At 50.3% G+C, this 19,070-nt stretch overlaps 1 protein-coding gene across 2 annotated transcripts; it reads right to left on the bottom strand.

Moving 5' to 3' along the window:
• Positions 1 to 2,213: 2,213 nt before the first annotated feature.
• Positions 2,214 to 18,720, bottom strand: HDAC8 (histone deacetylase 8). Of its 2 annotated transcripts, none has more exons than XM_053990666.1 (11): positions 18,571 to 18,720; positions 18,122 to 18,174; positions 16,638 to 16,768; positions 14,908 to 15,049; positions 11,999 to 12,111; positions 10,933 to 11,010; positions 10,434 to 10,542; positions 8,699 to 8,871; positions 6,982 to 7,076; positions 4,748 to 4,853; positions 2,214 to 2,736 (listed from the first exon to the last, which is right to left on the bottom strand). In XM_053990666.1, the coding sequence occupies exons 1-11, from the start codon at positions 18,652 to 18,654 to the stop codon at positions 2,714 to 2,716; spliced, it is 1,107 nt and encodes a 368-aa protein (XP_053846641.1). In that variant the 5' UTR covers positions 18,655 to 18,720; the 3' UTR covers positions 2,214 to 2,713. The 2 variants fall into 2 exon arrangements, with proteins under 2 accessions (XP_053846641.1, XP_053846642.1); XM_053990667.1 differs by having other exon boundaries at positions 18,530 to 18,612.
• Positions 18,721 to 19,070: the final 350 nt, after the last annotated feature.

Genomic DNA, 19,070 nt, shown 5'->3' with positions numbered 1-19,070 from the left:
ATAAATGTTCTTGCAGTCTATAAATTCTGCATTCTATAAATTATAATGCAAAATATTCTTGCAGTCTATAAATTCTGCATTGCATGGGTCCAGTTTCAGCACTATGTCTCTCCCATGCTTAGTCCAATGAAGTGTTATCAAGGTTAAATTAGCAAAACTTAAAAGTTTTAGTAATTTTCCCGACCTGTGTTCCCAGGGAACAGGCATAGCAGTTTATGCCAAACCTTGCTAAGTGCTTGGCTACGGTGGAAAATTACACCGTTCGTGACTGATTAAAACAATTAATTAGAAATTTAAACTAGAGAAGTTACTAGGAAAGCTGTATAATTTTCAACAACAGTATGGGAACATCATTAGCCGAGAAGATGCACTGGAGCTGCGGAGCACCCACCCTCCTTCCATCAAGGGCTGCTTCACACAATGTCCTTCGCCGAAATGCACAAGGGGCACAGCCGTCGGAACAAGGATCCTTCCGGATTTTATTACACGGCAGACTGCGACCCTCGCCCGCCGGGCCCACCGCGCTGCCCACGCGTTATGGGGCAGCAGCGCGGCCCCGGCTCCTCCTCCCGCCCGTCCCCGCGCTCGGCCGGGCTCCGAGCCCTCCCTGGCCGGCAGCGGCGGTGCCGCGGCAGCCGGGACGCTGCTCACTGGCGGCGTGAGGCGGAAGCCCCCCGCCCCAGCCGCGCTCCAGCCTCAGGAGCCGGCCGGCAGGTCCGACGGGGAGTCGAGCTCGTGGTGACCGAGCAAGAGCTCCGGCAGCTCGTCGGCCCTGCTGAGGCCAAGCTTCACCACCAGCGACCGGAGTACCGTGTCCACCGGCTCCGAGTCGATGAGGCCGGGACCAGCGGCCTGGAGAGGGCGGCTCCCCGCGCCCAGCGGCTGCGTCCCCAAGCCCCAGGCGAGCGAGGAGCCGGGCTCCGTGGGGCTCCAGGGTCTCCTCGGGCCGTGGCTCTGGACGTGGAACTTCTGCAGGCACAAGGAGGTTGGGAGCGGCCTTGGCGGGCCACAGGGGCTGGGAGCAGGCGGAGTCCCCACGGCCGGCATCGCCTCGGCCCCGAAAGGGTAGCAGCGCAGGATTGCCCCCACGAGAGGTCCTTCGTGCCCCGGGGAGGGGACTGTAAACAGCTCATCTCCGCCGTCTGCGAGGACACTGCAGCGCTCAGAGGGGCGCGGGCTGCCCCGGGCGGGTGGGGTCCAGCGACGTCCCCGGACAGGGAGGGAACGAACGGCGCCCCGGCTTACCCCCGCCCCTTGCGTGGGCGTCACACGGGCATTCCACTCTGGATGCCACCCAAGAGGCACCTCACCTAAAAGCCTTGACACCTGTCGGTTTTCTTCTTATTTTCCCAATTGTGTTCCTGAAACAGCTCCCACAGCCTCACAAGGGCAGGCTACCTGCTGTGGGGACAGAGCACATGAGGCCCTGAGGTGGGTCAGAGACAGCAGCTGGCCAGCTTCTCTCATTCCTCACCTTTTTCCCTGGATGGGCAGTCCTGAAGCCTGACATCTCCCCAAGTCACTGGGATCCTTTGCTAGGGCAATGGCAGCACCAGCCTTCTGCCAGTGGTCACCACACAAGACTGGTCCCACCACAGCACACCACACCAAGTGCCAGGGGTACATGGAAGCAGGCAAGGGGTCAGGAGTCATGGGAGCACATCCTGCTGACCTATCTCCACACCAGATTTCCTGTTGTTTCAATCAGCAGTGAAAAACAACTGAGCAAAAAACAAAGCCAAGGCCAGGCTGGGAACCCCTTTGTCTTGCTGTTTCCACCAGCATAATCTAATTAAAGCCACAGGAAATATGCTTTCCTACAGTGACTGGACATCTTTAAAAAACCCGGCACAATAAAAAGACCATGGGCCAGGAGAATGAGGGGACAAGGGTGGCAGAGGCCAGGCTCCATGGCTCCTGGCACTGGGAGAGATCTGCTTCAGATACCTGTATACCTGTTCCCTTGCTGAGACACCTTGTGGCAGCTCTCATGGGGCACCAGAGCATCTGGAAGTTCATCCAAGATTTCCCAGGACAGGAGCTGCCACAATGCCCTGCATCGCCACTGACATTCTTGAGAGGCTCTCCAGGGTCTGGTCCCTCTGTGCAGGATTTCGGGAGCTCACAAATGGCTCTGGAGTGGGGAGGGGTGTGCTGTGGAAAAGAGCACTGGCAAGGCAGGGTGGGTGGAAAAAGACAGGAAAGGGCTGGAGGAGTATTTCAAGTATTTTATTTTTAAAAAATTCCCAGTTAAAAACACAAAGGCTGTGCCTTTCTGTGGGTAAGAGGCACAACCAGGGTAGCCCTCAGGCTCTACTTCCCGAGTGGGCAGCTCTGAGGCTGTGGCCCTGCCAGGCAGGTAACACAGCACTGGGCTCCAGCTGGGGAGGGCTCACAGCTCTGAGCAGCCTCTCTCTTAAAATACATTTAAAAGCAGTTGTAAGAACAAACTGTGGTGTTAAAAAAGGAAGGGGAAAGGAGCAAGGGAGGCTCTGCCAGCACTGGAAGGCTGTGGCTGAAGGTCCCCACACTCCTGCCTAGGGAGAGCCACAGTGCTTGTGCATGCAGCAGCTTTTCTTCTTTAAAGAGAAAAAAAATGAACCAACAGTACTTTCTTCGAAAGTTTCCCTGCAGCCACAAATTCCACCAGTTGTTCACATAAATATGCTGTCTTCCTCACAGGAAATGCTCTTGCCTGAACCTTCCTTTTCTGCTAAGCAACGTGCTTCAGATTCCCTGCAAATAAAAGGAAGCAAAAAAGGGTATTTCCACTGATATTTTAGCCGGATGGAGTGACCTGGCAAGGGGTGCCACTCCCATGCCTGATGGACTAGACCATGAAATGGGAATTCCAGCTTCAGCACAGATCTCAGTTCCTGCTGACCCCTCGCTCCCTCTGCAGAGGCTGCTGCCCTCGTTGGAGCAAGGCTTTGGAAATTACCACAGGGGGACCCTGTCACTGCTTTCACTATGCTGAATGCTGTTTTGGGATTTGTGGACCAGCATCCGAGAGGCGCATGCTCACTCCCTGCTGCCTCGTCCTTCTTTCAGGCTGGATTCACAGACAGGAGTGCACAGCCCTTCCTTCCAGCTCTGGAATAATGCTGATCCTTCTACCCTCTTGGACATGTCCCCAGGGAGGGGATGTCCTCTCCCTAGGATTGGCCTGTGCTTGGGAATGGACACTCAAAGGCATCCATGGCCATTGCACTTCCTACCCTACTTCTAACACCAGCACACTGCAACACACACAGACAGAAAAGGGCTGCCAAGCCCCATCGTGCTGTTCCCAGCCCCTCTGGCAGAGAGGGACAAGACAGATGGGTAAGGGCATTGAATGAGTTTGCCTGAAGCTGGCAGAGCTCACCCAGCTGCCTGTCCTGGACTCGAAGAGCTTCAAGTCCTGCCTGCTGGAGACTTGTCCCAGTTCCAGAGAGCTATTTCCCACAGCCTCCTCCTAGACAACTGGAAAGACACAGACTGGATGGGTGGTCTACAAAGGGGATAGGGAGGGAGCTGGCTCACAGGGAGCTCACAGTGGTTTTTATGGATCAATGTTTTTTACATGGTCTTGCAACCTGTCACAAGTGGGGTCCCCCAGGGACTGATACTGATACATATTGCTCAACATCATATATCACCTTGATAATGAGATTGAAAACAACCACAGCACCAAACTGGGTGCTGAGGTGAACACATCAGAAGGGAGAGCCATCTTAGAGAGCTGGACAGGATGGAAGACTGGGCTAAAAAGAACAGTTTTAAGTTTAACACAGACAAAAGCAAGGTCCTGCACTTGAGATAGAAGTTAGCCAGTTCAGGCTGGGATCTGTGTGACTGGGAAGTAGCTTTGTGGAAATGGACGTGGGGGTTCTGATAGGCAGCAAGCTGAACGGGATCCAGCAGTGAAGCAAACTCTATCCTGTGCAGCATGTGTAGGAGCATTACTAAGAGAAGCTGGATCATCTCATTCTGGTGCATCTGACAAACAGTGAGTACTGTGTCCAGTTATGATCCCCACAAATCACAAAAGACATGGACAGAGCAGAGAGGGTCCAAAGGAGGACCACAAAGGTGATCAGATGCTGGAGAACCTGCCCAATTAGGAAAGACTCTCCCTGCAGAAGAGAAGGCTTAGGAGGGACCTCATTACAGTAATCTAGTACTTGAAGCCTGCTCTGTAGGCTTCAAAGGACAGAGGCTCTCTCTTCACAAGGAGCCACATGGAGAGGTCAAGGGACAACAGGGACAACAGGTATGAGTTGCACCAGGAGAGGTTTCACCTTAAGTATGTTTTTTTTACAGTGAGAGCAATCAATCACTGGAGGAAACTCCCCAGGGATGTGGTAGCAGCCTCCCTGTCAGAAGTTTTCAGGAAGTGACTGGACAGGTTGCTAAATAATCTTGTCTATGCTCCCTTTCCCATGAAAGTTTGGACCAGATGATCTTTGAAATCCCTTAGAACCTGGGCTGTTCTATGATTCCAATAAGGACAAGGCCCCATGCTCCCCTGCCCAGCCAGAGCAAAGGCAATGGCAACTTTTGCTACAGGAGCCCATAGTTCTGTACCACCAACCCTGAAAATCCCAAGGGACGTGGGAGGCAAATGACACTGTGCACTAATGAACAGCCAAGTGAATGTGCTTCATCTTTCCAGTCAGTGAAAAAGACTCCAATGAGCTCTTCTGAAGCCCTCTCTAAAAAAACCTGTAAGCCTGAAGCAGGAGTGTTGGCTTGGACAACGCACCTTTGATAGAGTTCAGAATTTCTTGAATTCTCTGTGGCTCATTGCGGTCTGGTCTGCAGCTTGGTGTGATCTCCAGCACGTAATCAGGACCGTACTCTGTGAAGAACTGCAGGGAGGAGAGGAAAGTCAACAGAGAGGTCTCTGAAGGCTGAGGCTAGAGGGAGGGCTTCCCATGGGTACCTGTTCGTAAAAAGGCAAAAAACCATTTCTCTACCTAAGGGCCACATGTAGCTTCACTACATAAAGGTGGTACTTCAGCAGTGTCTGTGTCCACCTGGAGTTTTCAACCCCTTCCCAGTTCAAGGGATGGGAAGCAGAGCCCAGTGAGGCAAACAAAAAGCAGTAAAATGTCTATCCCAATGCTTTATTTGGGAAAGCTGTTGACACTCATTTTACACATGGTTACCTGCAAATGGGATTTTTTATTTTTAAATTTCAAGTGCTGTAATCACATATCCTACCGTTCACCTCCTGTCTTGCTGAACACTGCATTAATATGACTGTGAAACACCTGGGAAAGGAAAAATCAGTGTGCTGCAAGGATACTGTGTCTCTCCTGGCTAAGTGCTCAGAGAGCGTGCAGGAGATCTGCAGCACATGGGGTTGGCGTGCTAATGCAGAACACAGGTTACTGACAGCCATTGTGTCATGATTCTGGCCAATACAGGGTCAGTTTTTGCAGTAGCTGGGAGGAGGAGGCATGGCCAGGACACAGAGGTTATTCTACACCACCTCTCATCATTGCTGAAGGAAGGGGAAAGGGACACTCTTCTAGACAGAAGGGATTCCTTCCAGCTGAAATGTGGCAGAGGCAGCTATGCAGTTTTGTCTATTGTGAGGGGGGCAGGGGTGTTTCTGTGTGAATTGTTTTTTGTTTTCTTGTTCCCTCTGTCATTACTATTGTTGCTGTTACTGTTCAGTAAATTGTTCTTATTTCAACTGTCATCTTTACCCTTTGTGCCTCCAGAGAGGGTAGGGGGAACAATGCATGCACTTAGCAGGAGCACTAAATTGGAAAATACCATTCCTAAGACAACCTTAATTGGTGCCCAGTATGGGGCACAAAGGGTTGAGATAACAACAGATCTGCCCAGAGTGGGTAGGAAACAAATTTGATTCTAAGCATTTGTTCATATTAGGTACAGAACCACTGGTCACAACGCTGCTTGGTCTGTTCATGTGGGTGTGGTACATATGTGTGAGCATATGTGTGTTCCTTGTGATGACATTTTTCAGAGCAGGGAGACGGACCAGGATTGCTTTGTTGCTGTAGTGTGTGATATCAGTTTATGAAATGATAACAAGGGCAATGAGGGTCATTTGGGATGTGTATTCAGTGTTCCTCTCCTACCCTTACCTCAGGCACTACCTTTGGTAGTCCATTAATAATAGTATTCAGCCTGAGGGGAAAACAAGAGAGGATGATTTTCCCCAGCTTGTAACCCCCTCTTCCTCCTTCAGGCCTGTTACAACAGCTTTCGAGAATTCTGAATTCCCTTTGGATGTTACAGAAAGCATGTTCTTGTTGTTATGTCTCTTATGTGTGTCTCCTCAGTACAGCTGATAACATGTTTAGAGTCAGTGGAGTCCACACCTTGTTTAGAGTCAGGGCAGAGATTTCTAGGAAGGTCATTCAGAGATCTGCCCCAAGGGTGGTTAGTCATGAGTGGCATAGAATGTGGGAGAAAATGGGCCAGTTTCTGGGGAAATTCTCTGCTCCAATGGTTTTGGACGTTCATTCCTGTACAACTACAGGACCCTGTAGGTGAGTTCTGTGTCAGCTCCAGAGAGGAGCAACTTATTGGAGTGTGCTGGGCCCTGGCTACTCTTTACCGGATGCTGCTGGTCACCAGACAGTACCCTCAGGGGAGGAGGAGGAAAGCAGAGCAACAGGCACTGTGGTCACTCAAACTTCAGCTGAAAAAAAAAATTAAAGCCTTGAGAAGGCAAAAGGCACATCCTAAAGAGCTCTTTGAGCAAACCAAAGAATCCTTTTCCCCATCCTCTCTGTAGCTATCTGAGACTGGAGTTAATTGGCACATGAAACCTCTCACAGAAAGCTGCAGACAGCCTCTGTTTTTGGGCACGAGCACCCACCACACTGCTAGGTTAGGGCAGCATTGTTACATTAAGTGTCTTCACAAAAGAGGAACTGAGCAGCAAGGATGCTGTGTGGATTAGGCAGAACAACTGGCTCTTCTGCAAGGAGGAGGGAGGGTTTTTCAAAGCATTACCTCATGATCAGGGATCTCAGAGGACAGTGTTCTCCCAAGGATGACCCCAGTCAAGTATGTCCAGCAGCGAGCAGTGTTGGCAAGGTTGTAACCTCCTGTTTCCAGCAAGAATTGGGATTTGAGGAGGAAGAGTGGGGAAAGGGAAAAGAGAAAAAGATATTTAGGTGGAAGGAACAAATAATGAAACCACTGTGTGCATGTTACATGAGTTCAGCTTATTTCATCCACTGAAGCCATGCCCAAAATCTGCCTTTTGCACCTGCTACACAAGGCCAAGTCTGAATGAGAGTCTATGCAGGAGCAGACTGCTCAAACTGAGCCCCAATTACATCCAGTGTGGCAGAGGCCAGTCCTCCAGCCACCATCTCAGACCCAGGATGAGCTCCCAGCCCCATGCACTGAACTCTCTCCTTGCAACAAGGAGAGCCATTCTCAAGTAGCAGGCTGCAGCAGAAATGGGGGCTTCCTGCTTTTTAATACCAGCTTTTGACCTATAAAGCAAAATACACATGCCCAGCCATACCCTGCTGAGCTCTTCAGCACTGTCATGTTTGAGAGGACAAATGTGAAACTCATCACTACAACTTGCAACTGCTTTACATGGAAATGAGATTTCACAGGGAGTAGGAAACGGTTACCTACATGGTAAAGGAATATGAGCCCACAAGGAGAAACCTTAGCTGAAAGCAATCCTGCAAGAGACTCAGGTAAGTTTTTTTCCAGAACAGATGACTAGAAAAGTAAAGGGAGAAAAACACTTCGACAAGACAGACCATATTTTCCAATATTCCCTTCTGTTTGCAGTGGGGCTTTTTCCCTGCTTTTTTTCACTTCTCCCCCAATTTCCACTTCAAATGCTTCCACATGCTGCAGTGGTGGGAAACTCCTTTGCTATTTTCACAAGTGCCACATAGTTGATCCTCATTTTTTAACAGAAGCTTTGGGTTTTGTTTGAAAGGTGATATCTCCAGCACATTCACAAACAAGCCACAGCAGGACTGAACACTCATAACCTTTCCAAAACAAAGGGCATCAGGCACATCAAATTTTAGCCTTAATATGCTATACATTATTTTCCCCATCTAAAAAAGGACAACACCTAGAGCTGATCCGGCTCCAGTCATGGATCTCAGGGGCTTTCCCTGGCACACAGTGGCTTTTGTTGTTCTGAAATGCCCTGTTAATATAACACCTGTCCTGTGCTCTCCCCATTGGACAAGCAGCTGGTTAGGCAGCACAAGAGAAGTCAGTCCAGCTTAGCTTTCACTGGGTATCAGAGCCCTGCTGTACCTTGCAGGCAGCCAGGCCTTGTCCCAAGCCCCTGCCTGAATCTTAATGAAACCATTCATCACCAGGTGCCCAAGGTAGGTTTGGGAACATAGTGCTCACTTTTAAAGAGAAGCACCGAAGGGCTGATCAGCAGAGATGGGAATCAGAGGTGTCACTGAGAAGTCAAGGTCAGTTTGTTGGCCTCTCCTCTTCTCCAGAGGAGCCATGAAGCTTTTAACTCAAGAGTCAGTATTGAGACTTGCACCTGTCAGTATCAAGGATTTCAGGTGTGAGAAAACAGTACTGTGCCACCCTGTGTCCTCCTGACACTGCCCAGCAGTCATCCTGCTAAACCCTCGCCACTCCTGAGCCCAAGGGCAGGCAGGCACTCGAGGCAGGGTCACAGGAGGACAAACATGTTTCTCTGAGAACAGCAGGATGCACTCACCTCCTCCCAGGACAAGAGTTGCTAGCTGCCACTGCAGGACATACTTGAGGCACTTCCCCACTCCCTCGGGTGTCATGTTGAAAGAGCACATGGGGTCTCCAGCAATGGTGTCCGCCCCCAGTTGCAGCACAACTGCATCAGGGTTGAAGGCAGCATACACCTCCTTCAGCACTCTGGGAGAAGAGGAGCAGTCCAATTACTGCCAGCACAGCTCAGAGGAATGCTGGTGGCATGGCCCTGGTCACTCAGATCCACCAATGCCTCTCAGGGTTTCTGCATTCTCTGCTTCCACCCAACTCACACTAGTTACACTACCTCTGTTTCCAGTTAGCCTTCTACCTCCACAGCAATTTTAGCTCTCAGAGCACTTAACAAAAGGCTGATGAACACAAAAGCACCACTGATAACATGGCAGAGGGAGATCTAGTCCTCACCAGTTTAGTGGTGGCATCAAACTCCATCAAACTGTCTGCCTTTTGGCTGCAGGACAATCCATGTGCTTTTCTGCCCTCTGAAAGTCACGGTGGAAATCAGGGTCTGGTGAAACAACAATCCTGAACTCTCAAACACCTCTCACCAGGACAGGCCAGCAGAGGACAGGAGAAAAAGAGGAAGACTCTGGCTAGGGTCTTACTCTCCTCTCTCCTATATGGCTCTTGAGGCAAAACTATGAGGAAAAGCTCTATGCAGTGTGTAGACAGCCTGCAAAAACCAGCATTGGACAGGGCTTCATGCTTCAAGCCCATGGTTTTGGGAAGTACAGGCAATTACCCTCAAACAACAGCTGGATGAGACATTTACAGTCATGCCCGTGACTGCCTCCCAGCCTGGACAGAACTCAAAGAGATCTCTAAGTCTCTTTACAGAAGCTTTAGCTATACACAGCTTGAAATCTGTGGTAGGTTATGATGTCCTTCAGCTTTGAATGCAAGCAGCAGGCTCCTCCTGAGTGGGTTCCTGACCTGTCTCAGCCCCCAGAGCTGCCTTTCGAAAGCATGTCCTCCAGCACCCCAAAGAGGGCTGCTCTGCCCCAGCAATGGCAAGCACCAATAAGCCAGCAGGAGGCATGGCCCCCGCATGACTGCCCTGTTGGCCTACAAGTTTAGAGAGGTTTTAGCCCTCAAGTGTTAGAGGTGGATGTGCTACCACATCCTGCAGCCCTGCACTGAGACTCCTCTCCCCTGGAAAAGAACAAGCCCCACAGCCCAGTTTTGACATAGGCAACAGCTTGTGAGGTCCACCATCAGCTGAGGGTCAGAGAGGACTGCCAGGAGGCAGCTCTGTCACTGTCAGATATTCAGCCTTTCATTCTTCCAGCATAGACAGAAGGTGCTAGGAAAATGCTTTTAGCTAAGCCCCAAGCATATGTCCCACAGTCAGAATTCAGAGCACTTACTTGAGGAAAAACGATCTAGCCTTAAGTCCACAGCTAAAAAATACTTGTCGCTTCTCAATCTCTCCTTAGACAGACACCTGTGGAGGTGTATCTAAGGAGATAGGCTCACCTGCAGCAGAGACCCCTCCATCCACCCACAATGTCTCTGTATATTCAGTTTGCCTAAGGATTCAGACAAGACTTCTCAGAACTTACAGTCCATGTTCATTGTAATCAAAGGCTGTAATAGGGGAAGGGACAAGCCTTAAGAAAGGACTGTAATTAAAAATACTAAGCTGTGTAGTATCTTAATCTCTAAAATCCCATTTAAGTCAGCTGTATCAGAGCAAGAGGGCTTACGATTCACAGATCTGGTAATATTTTTCATCCTGAATACCATCTTGAATGGGCACATTCACGCTGTAATAGCGACCTTTTCCCAGGCCAACATCTGTCACATCACCAGTGCCTGCACAACAGAAACACCCCAATTAGAAGGAAAACCAGAGCAGCAGCAAGAGACATGTGGGGCATCTCAAAAGGCAAGATGAGAGCCAGGACCTTCGGCATGCTTATGGAGAAGTCCACTTGCCACCACCAAGAAAGGTGGGGTGGAGTGACCCAGTTCTGTCCTTCACTCAATTCTGCCACGCAGCATCAAAGGGGCTCTGCCTAGAGCTCAGCTACAACCAGAAAGGGGAAATGCCAAACATGTTGCTGCCCCTCTTTCCTTCTCCTGGGCCAAGAGAAGAGGCAGCAAGATACATCGGCTGGGCAGCACGGGTGGGACTTGCCTTTACGGAGGCCTCACCAGTGACATGTGAACCAAATGAGTACAAACCTCACAAGTTCAACTTGCCTGGGAAAAATCCTGGTGAAAATTTGTGCAGAGAAACAGTCATGACTTTCGAGGTGAAACTAAAGGCATCCTCAACTCCTATTAGGAAAGTGAAAAAAAACTTTCATGCATCATTTATATAAATGACAGAGTCTGAACACAGAGACTTGCTTGATACACACAGGGCAGCAAGCAGAGAAGGAGCAGCATGAGCAAAGCAGAAATGCAGATGTATAAATACAATAAATACACTCTCAATCCACAGAAACTGGAGCTCAACTGCAGCAAAGATCACAACTGCTATGAATCTGGCAGGTCTCATGCTAATCAGTACTGAATGGATCTCAGTATCTCATGTCACTACCCATGGCAGCACTTGCCTGCACTGCTAGGCCTGCAAAGCTGGGAGAGGGATCCGAGCAGGGCTGCCTTGGCCAGAGCGTGGTTCTGATTAGAACCAGTGCTACTGGGCTCTCTTGCTTTTTCTCAATGCTGCTGTGGTTCAACATGCTTTTTCCTTAATGACACTATTAAGATAGTGGGCATGAAGAAGGGAAAAAGAAATAATAGGAAACTTAACAGAAACCAAATGCAGGGAGAAAACGGAACAAAATGAAACACATAATAAAATTTAGAAGAGCAGGAAATGTTAAATGGTGTAGAAATAATGTCCCTAAAGGAGGGAGCCGTTTCGGCAAGGCCAGCTCTGGCTCTAGATCTATAGCATCAAGCCTTCTTTTAAAAGCACCATTTACTACTGGCTGCTTCCCTCTTGCAATGGACCCTTAAACAATTAAACCCTATCAGCAACTGCTCTGCCAGGATGGGAGACTCGGACGCATTATCTGTTTTTTTAGGTACAAGACTTCTGCCCAGACCCGTAAGAGAGGTCTGAGGAGCAGCACAGGGTAAGTCTGTAAAGCAGGACAAGGCATAAATGGATTGAGAGAACTCAACTGCACCGAAAGGAGCCGAAGCCATGGCTGTTGCAGCAAGTAAACCCCTGCTGTGCAGACAGGCCTTGCCTTCTCCCATTCCTCCCTGAGACTGTGCAGCTGTGCCATTTGCAGCCCTTGCTGGGCCTTACCATCCCCATGATGCAAATCCAAATCGATATAAAGGACACGGTCAAATTTCTGGCGCAGTCGCAGGATCCCCAAGACAGCATCATTCAGGTAACAGAAACCAGAAGCTTCATCCCTATGAAAACAATGTGACAAAATATTGCCAATGCAATCTCAGCATTCTCACTTTGACTTTGCAAGTGTCTGTCTCATAGGGGCACAGAGGAGTATGAAAACTCAACCCAGCAGTGACCAAGAGACGGGTCAGGAACAGTTCAAAGCATGGCTGGGAAGCACAGAGAACAGGACTGCTTGTGCCAACTGCTTCTCAGCTCTGGGCTTTCTGGCAGCTGGGTAAGCATCAGTCGGCTCTGCTGCAGAGGAGGGTACCTCTGACCATTGCACTGTTGAACAAATAAAATGTTAGCTTTCTGCACCTGAGACATTTTAAAGAAGTTCAGAGCCACTTGACTCAAATCTCCGAGGCAAGAGGACAGTCCCTTTGGCCATTTTCCTGTGGGTGCTGGACAGGCATAGACAGGCAGCCACTCCATCCCTGCTGTCTGGATCACAACTCCTGGGAAGGTCCTGGCAGTGAAAGGCAAGCCCAAGCCAGTCACAGGATCCTCCTGCTGTTTTAAAGTCTCAGGTTGAAGGTTAAGCCTCTTGCCAACCTTTCCTTTCTCTTCCCAGGAAAATGCAAATGGGATGTCCCACATGCAGTCCCCCATGATACAGCTCCTGGGCTCAGCTAGGAGAGAGTCCCAGCAGCTAAAGAGGTCAGGTGTACCATGTAAAGATTTATTGCTGACATTCGTCAGGGACAGCTTACTTGCTGACATCAAAGGAACAAGAAAGTTTCTTGACCCCTACTCCAGCCTCACTCCAAAGTCAAGTCCCCATCACCACTTAACACCAATCCATAGGCATTCTTAAATCTGCCCTGGATAGCTATTTTAAAGAGAAGCTTTATACTTGGCAAGAGGAGTACCCAAATCCCTTTTCCAAAAATTATATCAGGATACAAGATGCACCTTTGGGAAATTCCTCTTGACTTCCAGTCACAGCACTCAGCTCATTCTCCCTGACGTTTCCTGCTCAGCGACAGCTGGGAATGGTGAGGAGCAAGCCGGGAGTGGCAGAACCACACTTGCTTTCACTCTGCAAGTGCCATGGAGCACAGGTGTTTCCCAGTGACTGTTCATGTACAGTAATGCTGAAAATGGAGGTGTTAACAGGTATCCTGAAAATCTGACTCAAGTGTGATTATGTACTTCTCCCCTCCCTCACAGCCCACAAGGAAGCATGTCTTGGGCACTCTTTCCATGCTGTAATACACATCTCTGAAACTCAAGGCCAAGCAGAGCAGGACACCAGTTCAGTCAAAAGCAGAGCAGTGTTGGAGCTGCAGCTCCGTACCAGCACTTGGGATTCCCCCTGTGCTGCCCTAAATCCACCCAGCAAAGCTCTCAGTTTCACTGCCAAGAAGGAGGGTGAGGCTAGCTTGAGAAAAGGCATTTACTCAGCATCTTACCCTCAACCCCAAAGGCATCCTCTGAACCAAGAGCTTCCAAAGCCCCAGGTCATTCCTACCTTTAGGACCCTGGAAAGCAACTACACCACCAGACAGGTGTTTTTTTGACAAAAGGAATGTATTTTGCTAGGACACAGGTCCTAGAACCAAGCACCTGCAGTCTGTCTGGACCTTCACATTGGGCTGGCATCTACCCTGAAGCATCACACACCAGCTTACTGGGGCAACTGGGAAGACTCCTTTGGGATCAGTGAGTATTAAATGCCTATTTTTTAAACAGACTCTTTGCTTCCCAGAACAGTGCTAATAGCTCAGCAACAGCAACACTGCTAAGACATTTTTTCATTACAGGCATTTTTTAAGCCATGCAATCCAGACAGAATATAACAGAAGATTTTCCAAAAGCCATCAGTTCTGCACAGAACAAGAGCTCGGCTCTGCCAAGTGCAAGTCTCCTTTCACAGCAAGCTGCAGCTGAAGCCATTTTCAGCCAAGTGCCCACCAGGAAACGGGCTGAGACAGGGGTATTGCTGGCACTTGCACACCACTGTTAGACCTCCAGACTTCCTCTGCCAGGTCAGAAAAATCACTGGAGCAAGACATCTGCACATGTGTGTACAAACTGCCAGGATAAGACACAGGGCCCATGATAACTCCTGAGGCTCCCCAAGGACACAGAATAGCACTGCAAACACCTTGTCTGTGGACAAGGAAGGGTGGTGTTTTGTCTACACTGCAAAGAGGCCTCGTGTTTTGGGAGATGGGGAGGATAAGTTAAATAAAGCATACTTCCATGGAAAATGGGACGGAAACAAATTATTTTACCACTACAGAACCACAGGATTCAGGGACAGAATTTTTACTTCCTCTCCTGTTGTGCTGAAAGATCATTACTGATGTTAGAGCTCACAGGAAACAGCCTGCATGGAGCACAGGGAAACCCAAAGTCACTCCTGCACTGTTTCAAACCTCTTATTAGAAAACCCAAAAAGCCACACGAAACAATATGGATATTCCCACTATATTCCAAACTGTCAGTGACATCAATTGTTTGTCTCTCCACTGTGCTTCTTTATGGACCCCACAAAATAGATTCGCACTTGAGCTTCTTGAGAGAATGATGTATCAAGGAATCACAGGACATGTGTGAGTACACCTGCCCCAGACCTGCTCTGCAGCACATGATAGTGACAGCACCAGCACTGGGCAGTGACCTGCCTCCTCTCAGGCCTCTGCCCTGCCCTTTGTTTCTTTCCTCTCTCTCTCGCCTTCCCTCACACCTTGCTTTCTCTTCCAGCTGGATCATTGCACCCTGAGGGTTCTCAGGGAAGCTGGGAGCTAAGAAACAGAGTTCAGACACCAGATGAGAAAACACAAGGGAGGAGATTGTTTTCTTACTTCTTTGCATGATGCCACCCTCCAGGCCAGTTAATTGCTATTTTGCACTTGCCATCCAGCAGGCACTGGGCTGCAGTGATGGTGGCTCCTCCCACAGCTGCTGCATATTCAAAGATCCCTTCAGTGGCTGGACAGTCGTAACCTGCAGGTAAGAGTCCATGTAAGAGTTGCACATCAGACACAACAGGCCTTTTCCTCCAGGGGAAGCACATTCCTTTAGTTTGAGTCTTCAACACTGACCCGGGCTGGAGCAGCCTGTTCCTGAAGAACTGATCCCATGGAGGACCCATACTGGAGAAGTTCTTGAAAAACTGCTACCCATAGGAAAGACCTGCACTGCAAAAGTTCATGGAAGAGAGTGTCCTGTGGGAGGGACCCCACACACACATGGGGCAAGAGTGAGGAGGAAGGAGGAGCAGAGAGGTGTGAAATGACCACAACCCCCATTCCTTGTCCCCTTACACTGCTTGAGGGAGAAACTAGAAGAGCTGTGAGTGAAGCTGAGTCTGCGAAGAAAGGCAGATGAGGGGGATGGTGATTTCAGTTTTATTTTGAATTCTCACTATCCTACTCCATTATTAATTGGCAATAAATTGAATTAATTTCCCCATGTAGAGTCTCTTTTGCTGGTGACAGTAACTGGAGAGTCATCTCCCTGTTATTATCTCAACATGATCTTTTCTGCTGTATTTTCTCCCCACTCTATTGAGGGGGAGAGAGACTATATCTTGGTGGGCACCTGGCAAAAAAACCCCATCCACACCACAAAAATCAACCCACCACAAAAAGCAACAATCCAAATGTTTTCTTGCACTCAGTCCATTTAAAAATGTGTCCTGAACCAACTTCTGAGTTGTGTGTCTGGGTTGCTGAACCTACTGGTTCCTCACACCAATCTTACAAAAAAACTACTTTCAAGTCTCTGACTACCTGACCAGAAAAGCCCTGACATGGTCATGACATACCTCTTCCCTAGAAATGGACATCCACAAACTAGTCAAGCCTAGATAAGCTGTAGGTCTCTGTCTGTAACACAATATTCACTTGGTCCTACAGCAGCCTCTCTGCAGCAGTTGTCCACCAAGTATGATACCAGGGCTGCTTGTCTTCCTGTAGACAGAGCAGCTTCAGGAATGTAAAGTCTAAGGCACACTCATGAGATCGGCACAGAATCTGCACCTCTGCCTCAGTTCTGGGTCACTCCCGCCATTCCTGATACCCAGACAGTGCCCATAGCCATCTCACCTGCTTTACCTGCTGCATTGCTCAAGATATCTTAGGTCCAGGAGGGCAAGAGCCCTCTGCTCCAGATATAAGACACCAGACTGCTCTGCAGCTGCTCTGGTCACTACAGCTCCAGGCCGCTGCTCACACATGTCCTCCCCACAGCAGGCTTGCAGCAGCCACTCCCAATCCAGCCCGAGGGCAAGTGTCTTCCATCCCATTCCAGAGCCTCAGAGCAGCAGCAAAGGGCACCAGCCCCAGCTGGCAAGAGACAGGCCAAGCTGCACAGAGCAGCAAAAGGAGGCTACTCTACCCTCAGCTGGCACCAGGGAAAGTGCCAGCCTGTCAGATGACTGCTGGGGTTCAGCAACACCCCGTCAAAGAGTGTTTCCTTCCAAAACTAAGCCCAGTATCCCCCTGAGCTCACCTCTCTAACTGCAGCTCCTGCAAAAAGCATCCCAGCCCTGGCACGCAACTGATCTCTTGCTGAAGATGTGCATCCTTACCCAGTCCATACTCCACAGACTCCGGGTGGTCATCATCCCCCTCCTCGCTGACCTTCTGCAGGTGCTGCAGGTATGCATCTGTATGGAAACTTGCCATTTCCTCCATGGAGGCCACTTTTGGCTTGACTATCCTAGGCAGAGAGGAAGAAGGGAGCATATCAGGGCAAGAGGATCCAGGGTTCAGCTGGAATGTCCAGCTTTAGCCTTTACCCTATGAGCCTTCTTTTGGCTGTTACTGTTGTAAAAGCAAACAAAACTTCCTCTTGCACTGGACTGTCACTCAAGTGAGAAAGCCATCCAGCTGAGCTGGAGCAGGCCTTGCCCCTGGTTTGCCCACTGCCCACCCCAGTGAAGAACACCTGCAGGTGCTGCCTGCATTAACCTTCCCTCTTTGCTTCAAGTTTTCTTCCCTGTTCTGCATGTTCTCTCAGTTTGTGCATTCCCCACATATCCAACATTCAGGTTACACACAGAGGAACTAACAGAGGGAAATGCCCAGGCCCAGCACAGCGCTGTGGCAGGACTTCAGCCTGGATCAGGAGTTGTGCAATGCCTCTCGCATGGTGTGACCTGCACCAAAGCAGAGACTGTCACTGTTCCAAGCAACTTGCACAGCACCTTCCTGGGTCTGGGTGCTCTGCAGTGTACCTAAACAAATCCTGCAACACACTGAACCCTCCCCAAAACTTGGACAGTGGGAGCATGCACAGGCAGTGCAGCACAGCTCCGTTACTACAGGAAGAACACAGGAAGTTCCCAGCTCCAGGCTGGCCTCGATGCTTCCCACCCCATGCGAGGGTAAACAGTCCTTCAGGTCTGCTCCATAATGATACCTGCAGTCATTTCCCAAGCACACTCTGCCAGAAAAAAAAATTGTTTAAAAAAGAAGTCTCAAAAAAACCTTCTGGCTTTGCTGAACTGGAGCACATTTTTTCTAAGATTTTATGAGATGCTTCACAAGAGGGGCTAAGCTATGCCTTTCTTATTTTTTCCCTTCATATGCCCCAGTGTCAAGAGCCAAATAAGGCGGGAGGTACCTCACTTTTCTGACCCAGATCTCATCCGGTCTTCTCTCCTGAACAGCATGCAGACCTCACAAAAAGTCTCCCAGATAAATGACAGTGCACCAAAACAATATGGTCCCTCTCTGCATCAGTACTGACTGATCAGTGGATCTGGAGCAGCACCAAGGCTGTCACCCTGCTCAGAGTCTCAAGCATGAGGGTGATACACACTCTGTAGAGAAGGCACAAGGCTATAAGTGCTCCACCAGACCACAAGGGTAACCATGAATTACACCTGCCACAATTGCTGTAATCATGTCCATGTAGCAAAACAAGCATTTTCCTTTAATCCTAGAAATACACACTGTGGGGGCTCCTATAATCACGCCACCAGCAGGGACAGTGTGAAACCTGAAACTCAGCACTTCCAAATCTTAGTGGAGAATAAAACATCCCTTCACAGAAAACGGGAGCACTTACTTCATCTGGTCAAGCAAGCAATACGCTTCAATCAGTGAATGCACCATGCTGGCCTAAAGAAAAGAATAAGACTGTGAGAGCAGGAGATACAAAGCCAGCAACCAGGGGCCCAAGGACTCGCAGACGAGGAGTGACTCAGACTCCTCTCAGCAGCGACTTTCCCTGCCCGGGTCCCTTCTCAGGCCCGCGCCCATGCCGTGTGAAAGGGCCCTCCGGTGTCCCGGGCAGAAGCACAGCCGCGCACGCCTTCCCGGGAAAGGGAAGCGCCGCTTCAGTGTCCGAGCCCGCGCTGCCAGGGGCGATGTGAACGCACAGACGAGCCATGCCCGGTCTAACGCCACACTCCTCCCGCCGGGGCCGCCTGTTTCCCCCGCTTCCTCCTTTCCTACAGCCGCGCCCGGGCCTCACCGCTGTGCTCCCCGCGCCCCCTCGCCCCGCAGCGCGCTGACCCGCTTGGGCACTTTGCAGAGGGAGTCGCAGAGGGTCACGTACTCCGGGCTGTATACGTAGACCGGCGGCGGCACCGCTGCCATGGGGGCCGGCACAGCCGGGACCAGCACCCGCAACGCCGCTGGTCAGGGCACGGCAGGACCGGCAGTTCCGGCCCCGCGGCGTGCCGGGAGCTGCAGGCCCGCCCCGCCATTATCCTTCCCCTCGCCCGGCCGCGTAAGAACAGGCAGCCAACTGGTGTTAGAAGCATTTTTATTGGGGCTCGCACGCAGCTCGGAGTGGTGTTTATTCTCTAAGAATGCAATTTTAAAAGGCCCGTGGCTTGCACGCAGCATCCCCCCCTGCTCAAGGAGCCGCACCTCAGGGGGAGCCCGGGCCTCCCCCACCCCCGGCAGCTCCCCCAGGTCCCTCGGGTCAGAGGGAGGCACCAAGCAGGGGCTCGGGCGCTTTAAGGCTCCCCTGACGCGAGCAGGGGTCACAAAGGGAGGGATTAGCCATG

The sequence above is a fragment of the Vidua macroura genome, chromosome 14 (assembly GCF_024509145.1).
Source record: "Vidua macroura isolate BioBank_ID:100142 chromosome 14, ASM2450914v1, whole genome shotgun sequence".
Lineage (NCBI taxonomy): Eukaryota > Metazoa > Chordata > Aves > Passeriformes > Viduidae > Vidua > Vidua macroura.
The sequence above is the reverse complement of the archived record's forward strand: the minus strand, read 5'-3'. Positions and strand labels throughout refer to the sequence as shown.